Here is a 17,624-nt window from a genome sequence, read left to right as displayed (position 1 = left end):
TGAAAAGTGATGAACTGTTTCTAAAGCTCTTTAATGCAAACTAAGAATCCCTGTCTCTGAAGAGTGCTACTGTGTGTTTTAAAACCTCCGGATACATCTGTCTGCGGTGACAGTGTGTATACAGATGCTTATTCAAACATCATAGTGATACTGCTAAGATTTGTGAGTTTCCTCCTTCTCTGTAAAAAGGTGGTGGTGGCAGTGTGAAGGGTTAATTGCGTAATTAACCTGACCCAGTAACAATCGCTCTCAGGCGGCTGGCACATAGATTGTGGTCCCGCAAGCTGGAAAATCTTTGTGCAGGGTGCAGCTGAAAGTGGCATTGTTACACAAGTGACAGCGCAGTTTTAGATTGGCTAGTCCTTTGGTCACAAGTTGGTGAGAAGGGCTGGGGTCTGACCGGGGGGGGGGGGAGTGAAGAGCCACTTTTAAAAGCTAAAGATAAGATTAGGCTCTGATTTGTCCATTTCTAAGCTATCTGTCCTATAAATGTAAAATGCCAAAGCCTCTATTGTACATGGATGTAATTGCAGAAACTAGTGTGAAGAGGGGGCAGGACTTAAAATATAACTAAAGGCAAAACAGTTTTTTTAGCTATGCTGACTATGTCCCTGTTAAAGAGATTAACCCTCTCTGTTTATCCTGTTTACCATTATCACTAAAACTGAAAGTAAAAAAAAAAAATCCCAAATTTTTTGTTGTCTCCAGAAAAGTAATAGTGGGGACACTAGTTCTGGTGACCTGGGGGCCCCCAAGGGATTCCCTTAATTTGCAGGTATTGCCTCTCACTTTCTGTTTGGCTTTGGGACAGGAAATTAAGGGAAATCTTTAAAATGGGACACAGATGGAAGAAAGGCGGGTTATAACCCTCCCTTAGGGCATGCATGTAGTATGCACATGTATGTAAACAACAATTGTGTACAAATGTATGTTATATATGACCGCAAATGTCAGAGTGACAGCAATCATTCTAGCTCTCTCATTTACAATTTACTTTAAACCAATAAGCTGTAGAGACATTTGGAGTGCCACCTATTGATACTTTTGGCCATTTTTTATCGATTACACTGCTTCTTTGTTATAAGCAAAACAATTGTGTAAAAAAAAAAATACTGATCACTTCCCCAAATTAGTACAATGTTACTATGGTAACATTATACTAATTTGGTCATAGTGTAATATGAAAACAAAATCTTAAAAAAAGAGAAAAACATTTAATAAAAATTTAAAAAGTAATAAAAATAAATATGATTATACATAAATTATACATTTTTTTGTATTGTCACCAGTCAGTGTCCCTGATCATCACCACACCAGTTATATGATGATGTTGTACTGCACTGGTGACAGTATGTAAAACAAAAAATTTTTAAATAATTTTTTTAATTTCTTAATTTTCCAAAAAATTATGACAAAAAAATTACAACTTCAAAAAACTCACCATGCTTCTTATGAAATACGTTGGACTGTCTACTTTTCAAAAAGTGATCATTTGGGGGAGATCTGTACTGTTCTGACATTTTTGGGTCTCAAGAAATTAGATTGGCCATTAGTACTTCAGGATTGATCAATTTTCAGATATCCCATAGTTTGTGAATTCTATAACTTTCCTACAGACTAAATATTAAACACTGATTTGGTAGTTTACACCAAAGAAATGTAGCAGAATACTTCTTCGCCTAAATTTTTATTTGCAATTATTTATTTGCAAAATTTTATAACAGAAACAAAGAAACATGGTTTTTTTTCAAACTTTTGGGTTTTTTTTTGTTAATTTAGCAAAAATAAAAACCCCAGCGGTGATTAAATACCACCAAAAGAAAGCTCTATTTGTGCGAACAAAATGATAAAACTTTAGTTTGGGTACAGTGTTGCATGACCGCACAATTATCATTCAAAGCGTGAGAGCCCTGAAACCTGAAATTTGGCCTGGGCAGGAAAGGGGTAAAAGTGCCCGGTATTGAAGTGGTTAATATCACCTTAATTCCTGAAGGCAGCAGGTATCATCCAGATTTGCAAGGCAATGATGCAGCATTAGTGATTTGTAAACCACTTATCTCTATGAATCATTCAAATCTTTATTTATCTGTGACAGGAAGTTCTGCAATTTTGTTGTGTAAGTTCATGAGGCTATATTTCAAGACGTTGCTTAGATAAAAATTGTGATATTGTTTCCTTGCTGTTAGTGGCTTGTTGCTATGAGAGTGAAAACTAGGCTAACTACATGTTTTATGGTAAATAAAACTCTTCAAGCACTTATAAAAAGCTTAATGCATGCTGTTCTGTACTTTGCCTTTTCTCTTCCAGGTTTTTGGGTATGAGTTTACAAAGCCAAGAAAAGTATAAATATATAAAAATAAAACATTTGAAAAGATCAGATGTCCCCTGACTTCATCTTTCCCATAACGTCAAGAGAAGCTGCCTGCCAGTAAGTGGTGCTCATCCTTGAAACTGTGTTGGAAAAAGCCTTAAGAGCTTGTTCATGTGCATTTATTAAGCTTGTTTGGCTCCTTCTGATTAGTAAATGCTTGGAATAAATAATGTTGTAATGCATACAAGCACAGACACTCCACTTTACTATCTAAGGTTCCAAGCAGCAGCATATTTTTATGTTGTCTGACCATTTTTAATTAAAAAAAAAACAATGAGTATTACTTTCAGTCAGTACTGGCCAGGGCACTATCTGTTTCTTCCTCACTGTCAGAGTGATAAATGAACTGCAAACTTTTCCTTGTGGTCTTGCTAAATATTTTATACAGTGAAACTCCAAGACCTTGGGGGATTTTCTAGGTTAAAGCCAGGATTATTGCACACTGCAAAACCACTTTAAACTGATGGCTTGGGGTAAAGATAAGCTAACTCCCCCTCGAAAAATGAAATATGTAAATTAAATGCATTTTAACCCTTAAGTCCTGGTGTCCTTGGGCCATTTTCTTTCTTAGTCCTGTTGAGTACCAGAGTGTTTTTTTTTTTAATTATTTCAGTGACGTTATAGCTTTTAGCATTTGTAGTCTATGCTATTTTATTCTAAATCTTTTTTGGGCTGGGTGGCAAAGGGAATTTAATATGGTAACAGGTTGGCATACATTTTTTATTTCCTAGGTTTTTTTGTTTTGGAAGAAACTGTGAAAATATTTTTTTTTTCCAAATGCAACAGTCATGCAGTTTTCCCACCCTCAGATATTTACCCCAATATATAATCCTTGAAGTCTGTTGATTAAAATTATATCACAAATGTGATTTTTGTGTAACAAAGCAAACTGATAAAGCTCAAAGCGAACCTTTGCATTTACTTTAGGAGTGATTCATTCCCCTGTTGACACTACACTGAGATGCAGGCATGAAAAAAATGTTTTTCTTCACTTGAGAGCATAACATCAAGATATGATTAAATTGGGTTGGCAAGGGCACAGAATAGTGTGACAATAACCTTGGTCAGCCATAGATGGTTCAAATATCAGCATGAACTGACTGAGATTTGTACCATGTATGGGCAGGCTGAATGCACCCAGGTTGATCGATCAACTTGGGTTGAACCAGCTTGGCAGATTTTACATACGATTATTGCTAGTGGCTGGTATAGTCGCTACCAATATACACTGTCTTCTCTTGCTGGGACAGCTTGCCCCGCTCCCCCCACCGGGAGAGCACAATGGCTTGGTGGGAGGGATTCCTCTGTCAACACGTGGTTTCAGAAAATAAATTTGCTCCATATATGGCCTGCCTTAGTTAGGTTTACAATCACTAATAATCTAAATGACATTGCATTCACTTGCAGAAAAAGTGTCATCCAGATCATCCAATGTCTTTGTTGGGACCAGGGGATCAACCTGGGGAGGGAATATGATTTTCACCTAATTTTTACTTTTTTTTTTGGGGTGGTGTGGATATTGTGAATGGAGACCTGATCTAGACACCCGCCCCCCCCCCCCCCCCCCATACATCTGTGCAGCAACAGATCACTTTTAATAGTGATCTACTGCTGGTTGCAGTCAACCATCAATACAATACTATGGCAGTGATATGTCGCTGCAGGGAGATGCTGGACAGAGATGTAGCAGCTCATCACAACCTCCACACTAAGATGAGGTGTTAAGATGTCACATGTAACATCACTACACTCCCAATGAACTCATAATTCAGAAGATCTGCTACAAAATCTCAAGCCCCTGTTAGTACATATAAAATGTTTATGTCTAGGATATATATTTTCTTATAAGCTAAAATATATTCCATTGTTCTTTAAATGGACTTTTAGTTTATAAAGGCTAAATGTATTTCAACTACAGGAATAAAAAGGGCAATAAACTATTAAAGTGTATTGTCATTAACAAATAGCCACAGCCTGAGTAGAAACAATTGCCCCTTGCAAGTAGCTCTTGAAAAGGATCCTTACTTTGTGTGTGGAAGCAGTGGTCTCTCTGAAGTAGTTGCCCTGATGAGTCAGACCAATATACAATCCATGTCAATCAGCACATGTGGCCAGCTAAGACACCAGCAATTTGAGGGCTTGAATATTCAGTTAAGAGCTGACATACGTAAACTTTCAAACATGACGTTTATCACCAGAGGCATACCAAACATTTGTGTGTATGTGCTAGTAGGCAAAATGTAAATGAAAACACTGAAAAAAAGACCATTAGTATGTCAGCTTACATTTCTAACTTAGACTTTCTTTTTGGAAACAGGTAAACTGGTATGTTTAGTTCTGCTTTAAGCCAAGGGGTCTCTTTTCTTCAAAAAGCAATGCTTCTAAACCAGCAATAAATGTACACGGATTAAACATATTTGAAGACAAAATAGATTGCTTGGGAGCAATTATGCAGATTTAGAGCATAGTGGCAATAAAAAAATCCTGTGTCAAAGATTGCCCAATATAAAGTACTGCCCTAGAATGCCAAAAGCTGAAAAGTGGACTCGTTAACATTTCAATCTCCAGTCTGTATATCTCTTTGTGGCTCTCTACCCTCATGGTTGTGGTATGAATATTCCTTTTTCCTCTTTATAAGCATGACCTTAGAACATAGGCACCAGTGCTCAATTTACACCATTGCTCAATTTCCTTGTTGTTTCTTGCTCTGCGCTCAGTTTAAGTGGCAAGAAGCCTAGAAACAGTTCAGGACTATTTCAAATTCACATCTTTATGCAGCCACTATTAAAAAACATGTCTCAGCCAAAAATATACATCTCACAGCACTGGCCATTTGTACCTACCTTATTCCCATTTTTAACAGAGACTAGGGTAAAAATTATGTACCAGGGTTAGGAGTACCACTATATTTTAAGGCAGGTCACTGACATTGTCGTTTCCTTAAAGTTGATGTTTAGCTAAAGAAAAAAATTCTCTATAGTTTCAATAGGCTGAAGGATTCCTTGTATCATGCAGGCAGCTGTATCCAGTAGAAATCTTCTTTGGAAAGGTGCCCTGTCCTCTTCCTGTCTCTGAACTTCTGGTGCAGTGAGGGTTAATAGCTTTGGACCTTCTATGAAGCTGCTGTGAAAAAGTTCCCCATTAATGACTCAACCTCCTCCTCCTTCATTGAGAAGTCTTCTTTTATTGTTTTCATTGCCAGTAACAATTTGTGAATTCGGGAGAGAATCCTTTAACTCATCAAACTTTCCCGCATTCACAAATCCTGTTACAGGCAGAGAAAACATTGAAAGAACGTTTCTTAATGGAGGAGGCGGAAGGAAGTGGTGGGTCCTCATTCTGAGCATTTTTTAAACAGCTTCACAAAAGACCAGAATCTATTAACCCCTGCAGTACCAAAAGATCAGCAGCAGGAAGACGACAGGACATCCCCATGGTGAAGATTTATTAGAATCCAGCCGCCTGCATATCATGAGTCATCTTTCATTACAGGTAAATTAGCTCACTAAAGCTATAGAGAATATTTTCTTTCTCCCTTAAAAATGGAATGGTCTGTCCCTGCACTATATATGTACACTGCATCATTATCTTTATCAGCCTAAAGAGAAAGAATGTAGTATGTTGGAGCAGAATGTGATTTGAATCAGCATATCTAGCACTCTCACCCGAGACAATAGGCTTTTTGTGGTCACCGATACCAAATAGTCCCCAATATGGCATGTGATCACAAAATTGCAAACAGTACTGTCAGAGTTTATTTACTGAGTGTACATAATCTATCTGGATTTTCAAAAGTATTTCACAATATTTTTTTTATAAAAGTGTACATGCAGGAAATGTATCTTTTTGGTCCATTTGTTAACAATTTACTCAGTGACTGATGAACAACCACCAAGGAGGCTTCCGCTGCGTGCCTCACACTGAGCCCAAGATGGCACAACATGGATTAGGTTCGTTAGGCAACGCTCTTCATAGGGACCTTGGCACAGCTGCAGATCTGAACTTGATAAATAATTCATAGTTATCTTTCCAGCTTTCAAATGAGACGATTCAGATTGAAAATGTGACCTGCAATATTATGCTTCTAGCAGGATCTTAATAGGAAATACAAACTGAAGCCGTCCGCCACTTGTTACCGCAGCATGTCACCTCTGCATTAGTGCAAATGAACATTTATCTGAGCTGTTGAGTCTAAAAGGAGGTGATATGAGAATAAATTCTGGAATATGGTTCGCTTTACTCGTCTAGACATTCATCAATGTCTTTCCATTCTCCTTCACGCTAAGCAGCATCAGATTTATAAAATTAAAAAGGAAAAAAAACTCTCTGTCTTATATTAAACTCCTTCTGATGATAAATCTTAGCTCATATTGTCCGCCATCCTTTCGTGTTTTGTGTACCAGTCTGAATTTACAATTACTTTCCTGCAGAAATACCGAACATCAGGCTATAAAACTTACTCTGATCCAGCAAGTTTCTGTCCCATGAGCTGTATGTTGCTTGGCACAAGTACAAGTTTTTTTCCATCTTTGATATATACTTGAGCATATGAGCTTAAAGGGGTGCTCCAGGCAAATGTTTAAATACCAACTCCACTTTTGTTGAGAAAAAAAACATTCCCTTCTGGGGGATTTATGTACTGTACATTTCAGGAATTTTAATAAACTATATTACAGCTACCTACCTTTTGCTATTCTGAAGGAATAGCTGTTTGTCTGTGTCCATGTGCAGAGTGAATATGCATGGGAGTGCTTTTATAATGATATAACAGCTGTTGCACCTGCAGGGCTCTAATGATGAAATTGGCAAATCCTGCATCCCTTTAGACTTGTTTTCCCTTTGGGAGTATCTCACCAAAAATGACATATTTGTTGCAGGGGATGCCAAAAATCTGATTTGTATCTTACTGCAAATGTCTGTGAAAATCCGCAAGCCAATCACAAAAACAGGAAATTACATTTTCAGGGGGGCGTTCTGTATACCATGTGTGTACAGGACACCTCTAGATAGCCAAACTGCATTTTAAAGAAAGTTACAGCACTGTCATTTTTAATAACATTCAATTACAATTTGACTTAAGTCACAATTGTATACACTTTGTTATTTTTTTTTTTTATTTGCTAAATTTTTCTCCCACGAAAGTGGAGCTGCCCTTTTAATAGATAAATACGCTATTAACACACACAACAGTCTTTCTATGGTAATGCTCTTTATAATAATGAATTTAATACCACTGGACTATATGACTGCATAGCATAAGAATGATGGCCACATTTTTTTTTGTCCACTGCCTTTGCCCTGTGTTTGAAGTCATCGACTGGCATCAAGCAGAGTTAAGTATTTACAAAGTACACTGATGATGATAAAGCCAAGAGCCCCATTCAAAGAAATATTGTGTTACTGAATGTTCCACATATTCATGAAAGGTACTCTCATTTAAGAGTTCCAGGAGTGTTTGCAAAAGTGGGGACTATTATCATAGTCTGGTTATAAACTGTCTAGGTCCATATGTAGCACAACATTTTTTTCTGATTTATGAGTCTAACCCCAACAGGGCCATCTGACTGAGGCAAGTTAACATTTTACAGCCGGTTCACACTTATTAAGAGAGATGTGTTTTTCTGTGTACAAAAAACACAGATTTCTGCAAGGGCACACAGAAAACAATTGTTTTCTGTGTGCCCCATTCGCACTTCCTCTTAGCAGCTGTAGGGTAGAATGTAGGGTAGAATGGTGGGGAAGAATTCAAATATAGCTGCAAGTAGGTATCTTTCCGACCCTGCATAGAATGTGGTCACAAGACTTCCTATGATGCTACTGAAGTAATGTGTAATTGCCTTTGTTTTCTTATTTAGTTCCTAACATGTAATCACTATAAAAGGCTGCATTGAGGGTTCAGGACAGGTAGTGTTAATCCTGCTCTCCCCCCTCCCCCAATCCCAAAAGAAAGAAAGACCAGTGGTACATAAGCTCCCTCTTCTCTATTGCCAGCAGGCCCATAAGCTCCTGGTTTTTCAGATGTAGAGATAAAAAGGTGTGGTATGCTGGGATGGTAACCTTGTAGAAGGACCCTGCACACATGTTCAAATAAAAGTGTAAAAAAAAGGAAAACAAACAACAAATCTGCAATTAATTATGGCTATCCAGTTTATTTTAAAACTAAATAAAATGGATCACAGGAGCAGATTGATTGACCAACAGTGAAGTCTTTATAACAATTCTTATCATATAGTGTATATTTCTTGTTGTGTGAGCAGCTATTTTTCTGTGTTGGCTTTGGATTCCTGAATGCACTGTCGGGAAAAATATGTAATGATGCACGCAGCCTAGTACATGCAGCCTGAAATGAAGCCTGTCAGACAATGGGATGGATTTACTAAAGAAGCAAGGAATGGTCACCTGGCGTATTTCTTAAAGTGGACCTACACTGCATCTGAGCACCACAAACCAAAAATGTAATTTAATTCATTTTTAATATGCAGAGCAAACTCACCCATTCAACCATATCTACATTCTTTATTATGCTGAGAAATCCCTTTGAAAAACACTGCCCCTAGAATTTGTGGCTGTGGCCATCTTGAGTAAGGGCAGATGATTCATGTAGCATATACTTCCTAGAATCCATCTGCCCTTATCTCAGGCATGCCGACAAGAGGGTGTGCTTAGCTAAAAAAAAAACCACCTCCCCTCCTAAAGACCATTTGCCTAGATCTGGTATTCGGCAAGTAACTGAATATATGTTACAAAAAAGGTTTAACAACAATAAATACAATATACTTTCCTATCTATTTACTAATTTTTTTAGCAGCATAAGGATTAAAAATAGTCAATGTTGATTCAGAGAGTGAAGCTCCACTTTAATTAATGCATGTTCACTTTGAATAGCCGGTCATATCTAATAGAATTTAAAAAAAGGTTTAATCTTTTTCATGTTTAGGTGATTGAAGTGAACACTGCTTCACTTTATTTACTAGACTAAATGAACATTAACTTTGCTAAGTGCAAATTCTCTACTTCAGACAAAAAAAAAACAACCATTACAAACATAATTCACCTGCACCTGCTTCCATAAAAGAAAAAGAAATACAAGTTCAAAACAATATGCCTTCAATAAACGACTATACAGGCTAGACATGTTCTGTAGGTTTGTTCTTAAGTTGAATTTGTTTGTAAGTTGAAACAGGTACACTTTTTAAGTGTAACTCCAGCCAAAAATTTTGGATAGCATGGGGAAGGCTTAACTGGCTTTGCAGTGATGTGGGATTGCTGATAGGTCCTCTGGACAGTAGGTGGCAGCATGCAGTGAGAGCCGGTTTCTGGGACCAGTGTGACATCACGTTGCCTCCATTCTTAAAGTATTACTAAACCCAAGAAACTGCATTTACTCTATCTGGTTTCCCACAGTACAAAGTACATGGAAATGCAATTATTTTAGTAAATATAAACTGTTAAATACCTTTTCTCATCAGCAGTCTTGTGAGTTCTATCAGTGTCCAGCCGAGCACTGGTTAAAGCTTGTAGGAGTTTTCATTCTCCTCTGACTGTCCTATGAGGTTGCATGACCCTGGACTCTCTGTCTGGACAGTGCTCATTGGCCCTGTTTAGATCTCATTCACCCCCCCCCCCAAAAAAACTCTCTAGCAATAAACACCAAACTGAGAATGTGCAGAGTGCCGTCTAGGGTTCTGTATTATCAGCAGATAGATTAGGGACTGTGGAAGAAGGGGAGGATAAGAGAAGACAGAATCAAACAGCTTTCTTACACAATGCAAAGGATTAACCCCTTAGGTTCCGCAGTGAGTATAACAAGCATGCTTTACTACATATACAGAATGATTTTACTGTTGTGGGTTTAGTAACACTTTAGGTACTAGTTGTATGTAAGGCAGATGTTTGTAACTCAGGGACTGCCTGTACATATCTCTCCAGTGAACTGTGAGTCCTCACTTCATTCTCTTTGGCCTCTGCTATGACCAAGATCTTCACATCTGGCACTCCTGGTTGTTTTGGATGCCTGATTCCTCTACCATACCCTGTAGTTCCACATGCCAGCCCTTAGGTCACTACAGGACACAGTAGTGATGTAGGGTCCAGCAAGAGGAATAGCAATACCCAGTGGAGGACCAGGCATCTGACTCCCGTAAGTGTTGGGCATCACGATTCTGTCATAGCTTTTGAAAAGGGTGAGGTTAGGTTCACATCCTGCCAGAAAGGTATTAAGAGTCTCCTTTCACAGGGATTTTGTTTTACTTTTAGGACTGAAGGACTGATGACTTGTGCCAAAGGGTTAATGCAATTTCCATCCAGGTGCATTCTACTTGCATGTGAGATCAGTTTAAAACTGTTCTGACCTGTCAATGAACTCGTCTCAGAAGTATTGAATCTCAAACGCAAAGGGGAATGCACCTAGAAGAAAGCTGATTTACCCAGGCCTGCAGTTGATCTCCTTCTGACCTGTAGTTCACCTTCTTCTAATCTTCTCCAACTACTTGCTTCAAGCTGCTTTTGCATTCCCATTGACTTGTATAGAGAGAGGAACCATTGACCAAAAAGCATCAGCACAGATCATTACCCACACAGAAAGCGGCACGTTTGTTGGAAAATTATTTCTAACTTTCAACACATATACTACCACAATAATACGTAAATGGTTCCGGTGCATGTAGCTTAATAACAAATCCTTTTACCAGCACTTCTATCACATTTTCTCATAACTTGTATGTTCCTTGAAGTATTTCTTCAATATGTACAGTATTTATGTTTAAAATCCACTTTTCATACTGTTCTGCACGGTATGTATCTTAATGTATTCACAGCCTTTTGTAGCTTAAACATTTGACCTTTGCAATAAAAAATGGTCAGTGGTGCAGATGGTCAGAAATGGTTCTTTTTCATATTTTAATTTTACTCATAAAATAGGCATCTATGTATAGAGCAATATGAAGACGCTGCATTGTTATATGTAAACAGATTACCACCCACTGGGATACCTGCTGGCTTGATATTACACTAATAGCTGTAGACTCCTTCATACCTGGGGGTGTTTTTCCATCTTTATGAAAATTCTATCAGCTTAATAGAAACAGATTGGTGGTATTGTGGATAACTTCACTAAGGAACAAATAAATATTCTGCACAGCGGTTATTAGCTTATTCTGCGGACATCTCAGGATGGAAAATAACAAGTACATTTTAAGCAGAAACCCAGACTGAAAAAATGTCACTAAAAACATAAAATATCCGTAATGTATTCATAGGAAATGCTTGTTATTAATTGTAAGCTGTGGAGTGATCTGTATTGAAGGTTAGGAATCAGTTCCCAGCAGGTGTGCAGGTTCCCTGTGTATATAGTTAAAGAGCTGCATTTCAAGGGAAGGCATTGTGAGTAATAGCTAGTTTAATGTCCGAGATGAAAAGAATCAAATTGAGTTCAAAGACAGGTTTAATTTCTTAAAGACCCTAAACTTTTTTTTACTGTTAATATAAGCCTCCATCGAACAATAAAAATCAGACCTAGATAGACAGAAGTTACTTATATTCCTTAATAAATGTTGTATTTTGCCTGAAGTTTGCCTCTAAATTTTGGCTTAAGAAAGAAGAATTTGAATGTTCAGCTTTAAATAAATGTAAAATATTTAGGAATAAGGGCTCGTTCACACTTGACTGTTTTACCAACTCTTTCCAAAGCCCCTATAGCGTTTGGCAAGCGTTGGTCCGGCGTTTGTGGATCATTTTTTAACTCTCGGCAAACACTCTGCAAACACCACATGCGCGGTTCAGCGGCAGTTGCTAGGCGTTTTCTGAGCATTAGAAACGCCCCACAAACGCCTATAATGAAGTTTGAATGGTGTTAACGCTCCGCAAACGCCCCGCAACTGCACCACAAACGCCAGCCGGGCGTTTTCGGAGCGGCACCATAGACTAGAATAGGAAGCTTCAACGCCTCCTGACTCGACCAGAGGCATCCATTTTGCCACGCCACGACGCGACGCTAACACTCCCGTTAGAACAGCACTATGTGCTGCAATGTGTAGAATTGTCCGAGGGGTTTGGGAACCGGTAAAAACGCTTCCCAAGCACCTTTCTGCCGCCTGCACACAACGCTAGTGTGAACATAGCCTTAGTTATATTTTCTCCCTTATTTAGCTTTAATTACTTTGACTAAAAACATATTGTGGAGATAAGAGACCCCCTGAGATCTGTCAGCTGCATTGTTCTGATAAAATGCTGTCTCCCAGCTCTTGAGTGTATATAGCTGTATCAAATTACAGTTGCCACTAGAATGTTAACATTTATGGAGCTCTATAATTTCATACTGTTATGTACACACATTAAACTCAAGGTTTAAAGTAGTTTTAAAGGCATTTTTTTTTTAAGGTTAAAAACTTTTGCATGCAGTTCCCCCCCAGCTCTCCTTTATACTTACCTGAGCCTGATCTCGATCCAGAAATGTGCACTAGAGCATCGGCACTCTCTGCTCTCTTCCTCCTCATTGGTTCAGGGACAGCAGTGAGAGCAACTGGCTCTCCCTGCTGTCAATCACAGTCAGTGAGGATGGATCCAAGCTGTGCTTTGTGTGTCAATGGACATACAGAGTAGGCTCTGGAGTGAGCCTTCACGAGTGCACCCATAGCAAGTGGCTTGCTATGGGGGCACTCAGTGAGGGAGAAGATCCAGAAGCGCCAACAGAGGACCCAAGAAAAGGGTCTGTCCAAAACCATTGCACAGAGAAGGTAAGTATGACGTTATTTTACAGAAAAAAAAATTCTTGGAATCACTTTAAGACTGATTTTTAAAAAGCAGCGAAGCATTAGGGAGGGTAGATATGAGGTTACCTGAAATAATTAGCATTTTCAGGCTACTGTTGGTCATGTCATATAACTCTGGCTTTTAGTCACATGAGCAAGAACTACAGTGCAAGTGATCTGCTTTATTACAGCTGACTGATAAATTAGGTCAGTTTACTGGACCTCTAACTAACCTATTGCACTCTTCTTAATACGCCACGAATATTTTGATTGGACCCTAAACTATCTATCTATCTATCTATCTATCTATCTACTTATCTATCTATCTATCATCATTCAGTAATACACCGCAAATATTTTGATTGGGCCCTAAACTATCTATCTATCTATCTATCTATCTATCTATCTATCTATCTATCTATCATCATTCAGTTACCATTTTTTGTGCAACAATCAATATATTTGACACAGAATCAAAATTTACATAAATGCCAAGCCATCTGCACATCAAGCCATCTCTGTAAGTCCAAATAAATACTACAAAACACCCACGCAAGCATAAGAGCTGAACTGAATTATGATAAAATGTGCATGAAAACACATGTAGGGGTTGCTTTGCTAAAGGAGCATAAAGTGTAACTGCAAACAGTTTGGCCTTGATTGAAGATGTTCTCTTTGAGAAATGAATGTTGACTTAGTTTAGGAAATACAAAGTTGTTTTCACTTTGGATATTATTTTTAGTGTTAAAAAACACAATTAAAAATGTCATTGTGTTCACTAAGCTAACTGAACATTTTCTACTCCTTAAGTAAGTCAACCCCAATCATGAGCAGGGACATTTTGAAACAATTTTAAAAGAATACTAAAAACACAATTTTTATTCTCTAAGCTAAATGAAGAGTCTCTTTCCTAAGTGAATATTCTCTGCTCCCTAATCAACCACATAAAGTAACTGTATCGTATGGTACGATCTTCCAATCAACAGGGCTGAAGAGGATTTTAAGAATGACCAAAGTTAAAGAAAAATTCCAGGTAAGGAATTTTTTACCTAGTTACATAGTATTTGCAGTTACCTGTGGGATCCCATTTGAAGACACCACTACTACAGTGATCTCCACTAGCTTTCAGGTTCCATGCCAAGTGACTGTCTTGCTGTATTCTAAACACAAGAGGTTGGCCATTCAACACAAGCACCATTCAGAGCTTTTCTTCAAGAATGCAAATAACTTTCTGATTGGATGAGATGAAAATCAGAGAATGATTTGCAAATGAGAAAATGCAAAGCATTCTCTGAATGGTGCCCATGCCAAGCAACCACCTGTGTTCAAAACAGCAGGGCAGCTACTCATCACAGGACCTGGAAGCTAGTGGAGATCACAGGAGCAGTGATGTCTACTAGAGTGATTTCCAGCATCTAGAGGAATCCCACAGGTATGGTATATGCATAGGTGCATTGATCCAAGCTTGGCCAATGTAACTATGTAAAAACTGCCATACCTAGAATACTTCTTTAACGTATCACCTGCAAAAGCCATTGGTAGTGATTCTACATTCTTGCAGATGTAAAGCAAATCAGATTTATAACTGATAATCTGCTATCCCAAGCAAAAGTATCAGGAGATTTTCTATAAAAGTTTCCTCCTCTTAACTTTTTTGCTATTTAGAGAATATCGCAATTCAGTAAAAGTTAGATTTTTTTTTAAATAATTAAATATGCATGCTTCATCTTGCATACATCAAATGGGAGCTAATATATCTGGCGTTAAGCGTTCAAGCAAAGTAGTTTATACCATATCCATTTCAGGAAACATGATGAGTACTTGACAAGTAGAAAACATGCTTTTCGCAATATAATAAAACACAAACAGGCTTATTTAATAAGGAAAGCTAAGTACAATGACAATATGCAATGCACATTAACCCATGGCAGAAAGCATGCTTCTTTTTCCTTAAGTGAAATTTGATTAGTTGCTATTAGTTACTGCTTTCTCTACAAAGACATTGCACTCAGTGATCCCATATTAATTATGCCTAAGATGTTTACTGTTATAACTTCAGATAACTCTCATAGCAGAAGATAATGTATGATACACTTACCGTTTATTATCAAGATGTACTCTGCACTATTTTTACCAATGGAGTTGGTTGCTTCACATCGATATGTTCCATTATCTGTTTTGTTTAAAAAGGTTATTGTTAATTCTCTTCCGTTCACTACCATTCTTTCGGGATCTGGAAGCTCTCCTCCATCCTTTGTCCATAATACTGGCTCTGGTCTGCAAACAAAGTACAAGAAAAAGCTAATTTAGAGAGTCTGTGGATTATGAATATGGTGTTTTCACAGCTGAGGTCCTATAGCTATGGCCAGGGATATTCAAATTCTCACTCATTAAATTGTTATAGAGTCATGAGTCACACAAACATAAAGACAGAGATGTGTTTACAAGATAATACATTTACATTCAGAATGCTACAAAATACTTCCATGCAGGGCTTTTTTTAAGCAGGAATGTGGGGGAACACAGTTCCGGTCTTTCCAGCACAGAATGGGGCTTGGTTGTGATGGAAGGTCTGTTGATGCTGATTGCTAGGGGCGATCTATTGCTGCTCTGGGGTTCTAATGTTGTTGGAGTGATCTGGGGGAAGGGTCTATTGATGGTGGCTCCTGGGGAATCTGTTGTTGCAGAACAGATCTATTGTTGCTGAAGATGTATTTTGTTCCTGGGGAGGGTCTATTGCTCCTATAAAGGATCTATTGTTGCTGGGGGAATCTGTTTTTGCTGGGGAAGGTCTGTTATCATGAACCAATTCCATACAAATGACTTAACACCACAAAGTGATACTTGGCTTTGTTTTCCCTAAAAGGAGCAGTAATAGGAGGTGAATAGAGGGCAGAGACAAGGGGCAGTGTTCAGAGGTAGGTTTGGACAGAGATACGGAGTGACTCGGAGGAGGCAGGGCTATCTGCACCTATTCACTGAGAAAAAAACCCTGCTTCCATGTAAGCATATAAAATGTTGTAAAGCAATATATTTGAAAATAAATTAAGGTTGCATGTTAGAAATCCTTATGGATTCCTTGCGATTAATTTAGCAATCAAATGTTATTTGTTATGGTACTTGAACTACCTATATTTCATCAAGCTATAAGGATGTATAGCTAATGGTGCTAATGGTGATATCTGAATGGTTTAACATAAGGTATTTAAAGGGAGGACAGGTTGGGGGAAAAGAAGCAAAGATGCATTCAGATTCTCATTATGCTTCGCTAAAATATTGTTACGTCAAAACCGGATCTCGGACAAAACTGTCTAAAAGAGGAACTATTCTTGTGGACTTTATGAGTTATTTCATAAAAATCCCATATTATGGCCAGTAGATGCAGTGATAATCAACTATTGTGCCTGTGCAAATGGTTAAGACGTCCTCGTGGCATTTTATTTATACATAGACCCTTTAGTATCAGCTTCATCCATTAGACAACTGGTGTGCCACCAACAAAGCGTGCCAATCCATATAGGTAATCTTCTGTTTTCATATTTTTTTTTATAATTTTCAATAAATTAATTAATATCAAAACATATGAACAGAAGTAGCACCTAAGCTTTAGGTTACAATTAAATCATCATTATATAAAAGGAAGTCCTCCTTCCACTTAATGGTTAAAAGATGTTTGTCTGTTTTAACATTCATAATTTGAACCAGAATTAACAATCATAGGCACATCCTATGCCAGGATTAAGGGATTAGGGGTTGAGAGAACTTTGAAGGGGAAATATGTAGCCTCTATGGCAGGCAACTAAAGGGCAAAGAGCAGCATAGAACAAATGAAATTAGTGAAAAAGAGGGGAGTAGCATGAAAAGGAAGAGGTGCACAGGAGGTGATGGAAAGGAGAAAAAAAACCACAAAAAAGTCAAGAAAAAGGAGAAGGAAAAAAAAGTGGAAGGCCCTAGGAAGAAGGTGGATAATCAATGCTCACCAGGGTTGGACCCAAACACCACAGTCCCAAGTATGAGAAATTAAATATTGAAAATGATGTGATCAAAATCCACCAATAAATAATCTGTGATCCAAGAGTAATATATTTTGTGAAATGTAGACAATCTATCATCCAGAGTGGCCTCCATTTTAAAAAATGTCATACATAGGTTGATACGAGACTTAAAGGCTAAGTTCACCTTTCTAAAAAAAAAAAATAATTGCAAATTATTGGGTGGTAAAAAAATCTGCACTTATTATTTTTTTAGTGCCCTGTAAAGCATTGCACCTGTAATCAGCAGATCAGAGGTGCAATCTTAGGATCCTGCGGACTGTCAGTGTACCTGTCTACTGGTACCTCGTACGGACAGACAGTTACTGCATGACAGGAAGACTCAAGTTACTACTTGAGAGCTCACTAGAGCCCTGGTAGTTCATTGAGAACTACAAGCCATCACCAGCAAAGGTTGTCAGTACCAGGAGTGGACTGACCATTTGGAAACTCGGGCACCGCCAAGGGCCCGGG

General features: G+C 38.1%; 1 protein-coding gene across 2 annotated transcripts in view; it reads right to left on the bottom strand.

Annotated features, from left to right (window-relative positions):
- The window catches only part of CADM2 (cell adhesion molecule 2), a 565,882-nt gene that overhangs the window by 165,052 nt on the left and 383,206 nt on the right, over positions 1 to 17,624 (bottom strand). For both annotated transcript variants that reach the window (XM_089682919.1, XM_089682918.1), the window contains one exon: positions 15,218 to 15,396. In XM_089682919.1, coding sequence (XP_089539045.1) covers positions 15,218 to 15,396 — 179 coding nt within the window. The remainder of the gene's footprint in view (positions 1 to 15,217; positions 15,397 to 17,624) is intronic.

This window comes from Staurois parvus, unplaced genomic scaffold (genome assembly GCF_062004578.1).
Source record: "Staurois parvus isolate SC_StPar_1 unplaced genomic scaffold, SC_StPar_1.0 ptg000299l, whole genome shotgun sequence".
Lineage (NCBI taxonomy): Eukaryota > Metazoa > Chordata > Amphibia > Anura > Ranidae > Staurois > Staurois parvus.
This window is presented reverse-complemented; position numbering and strand designations above follow the sequence as displayed.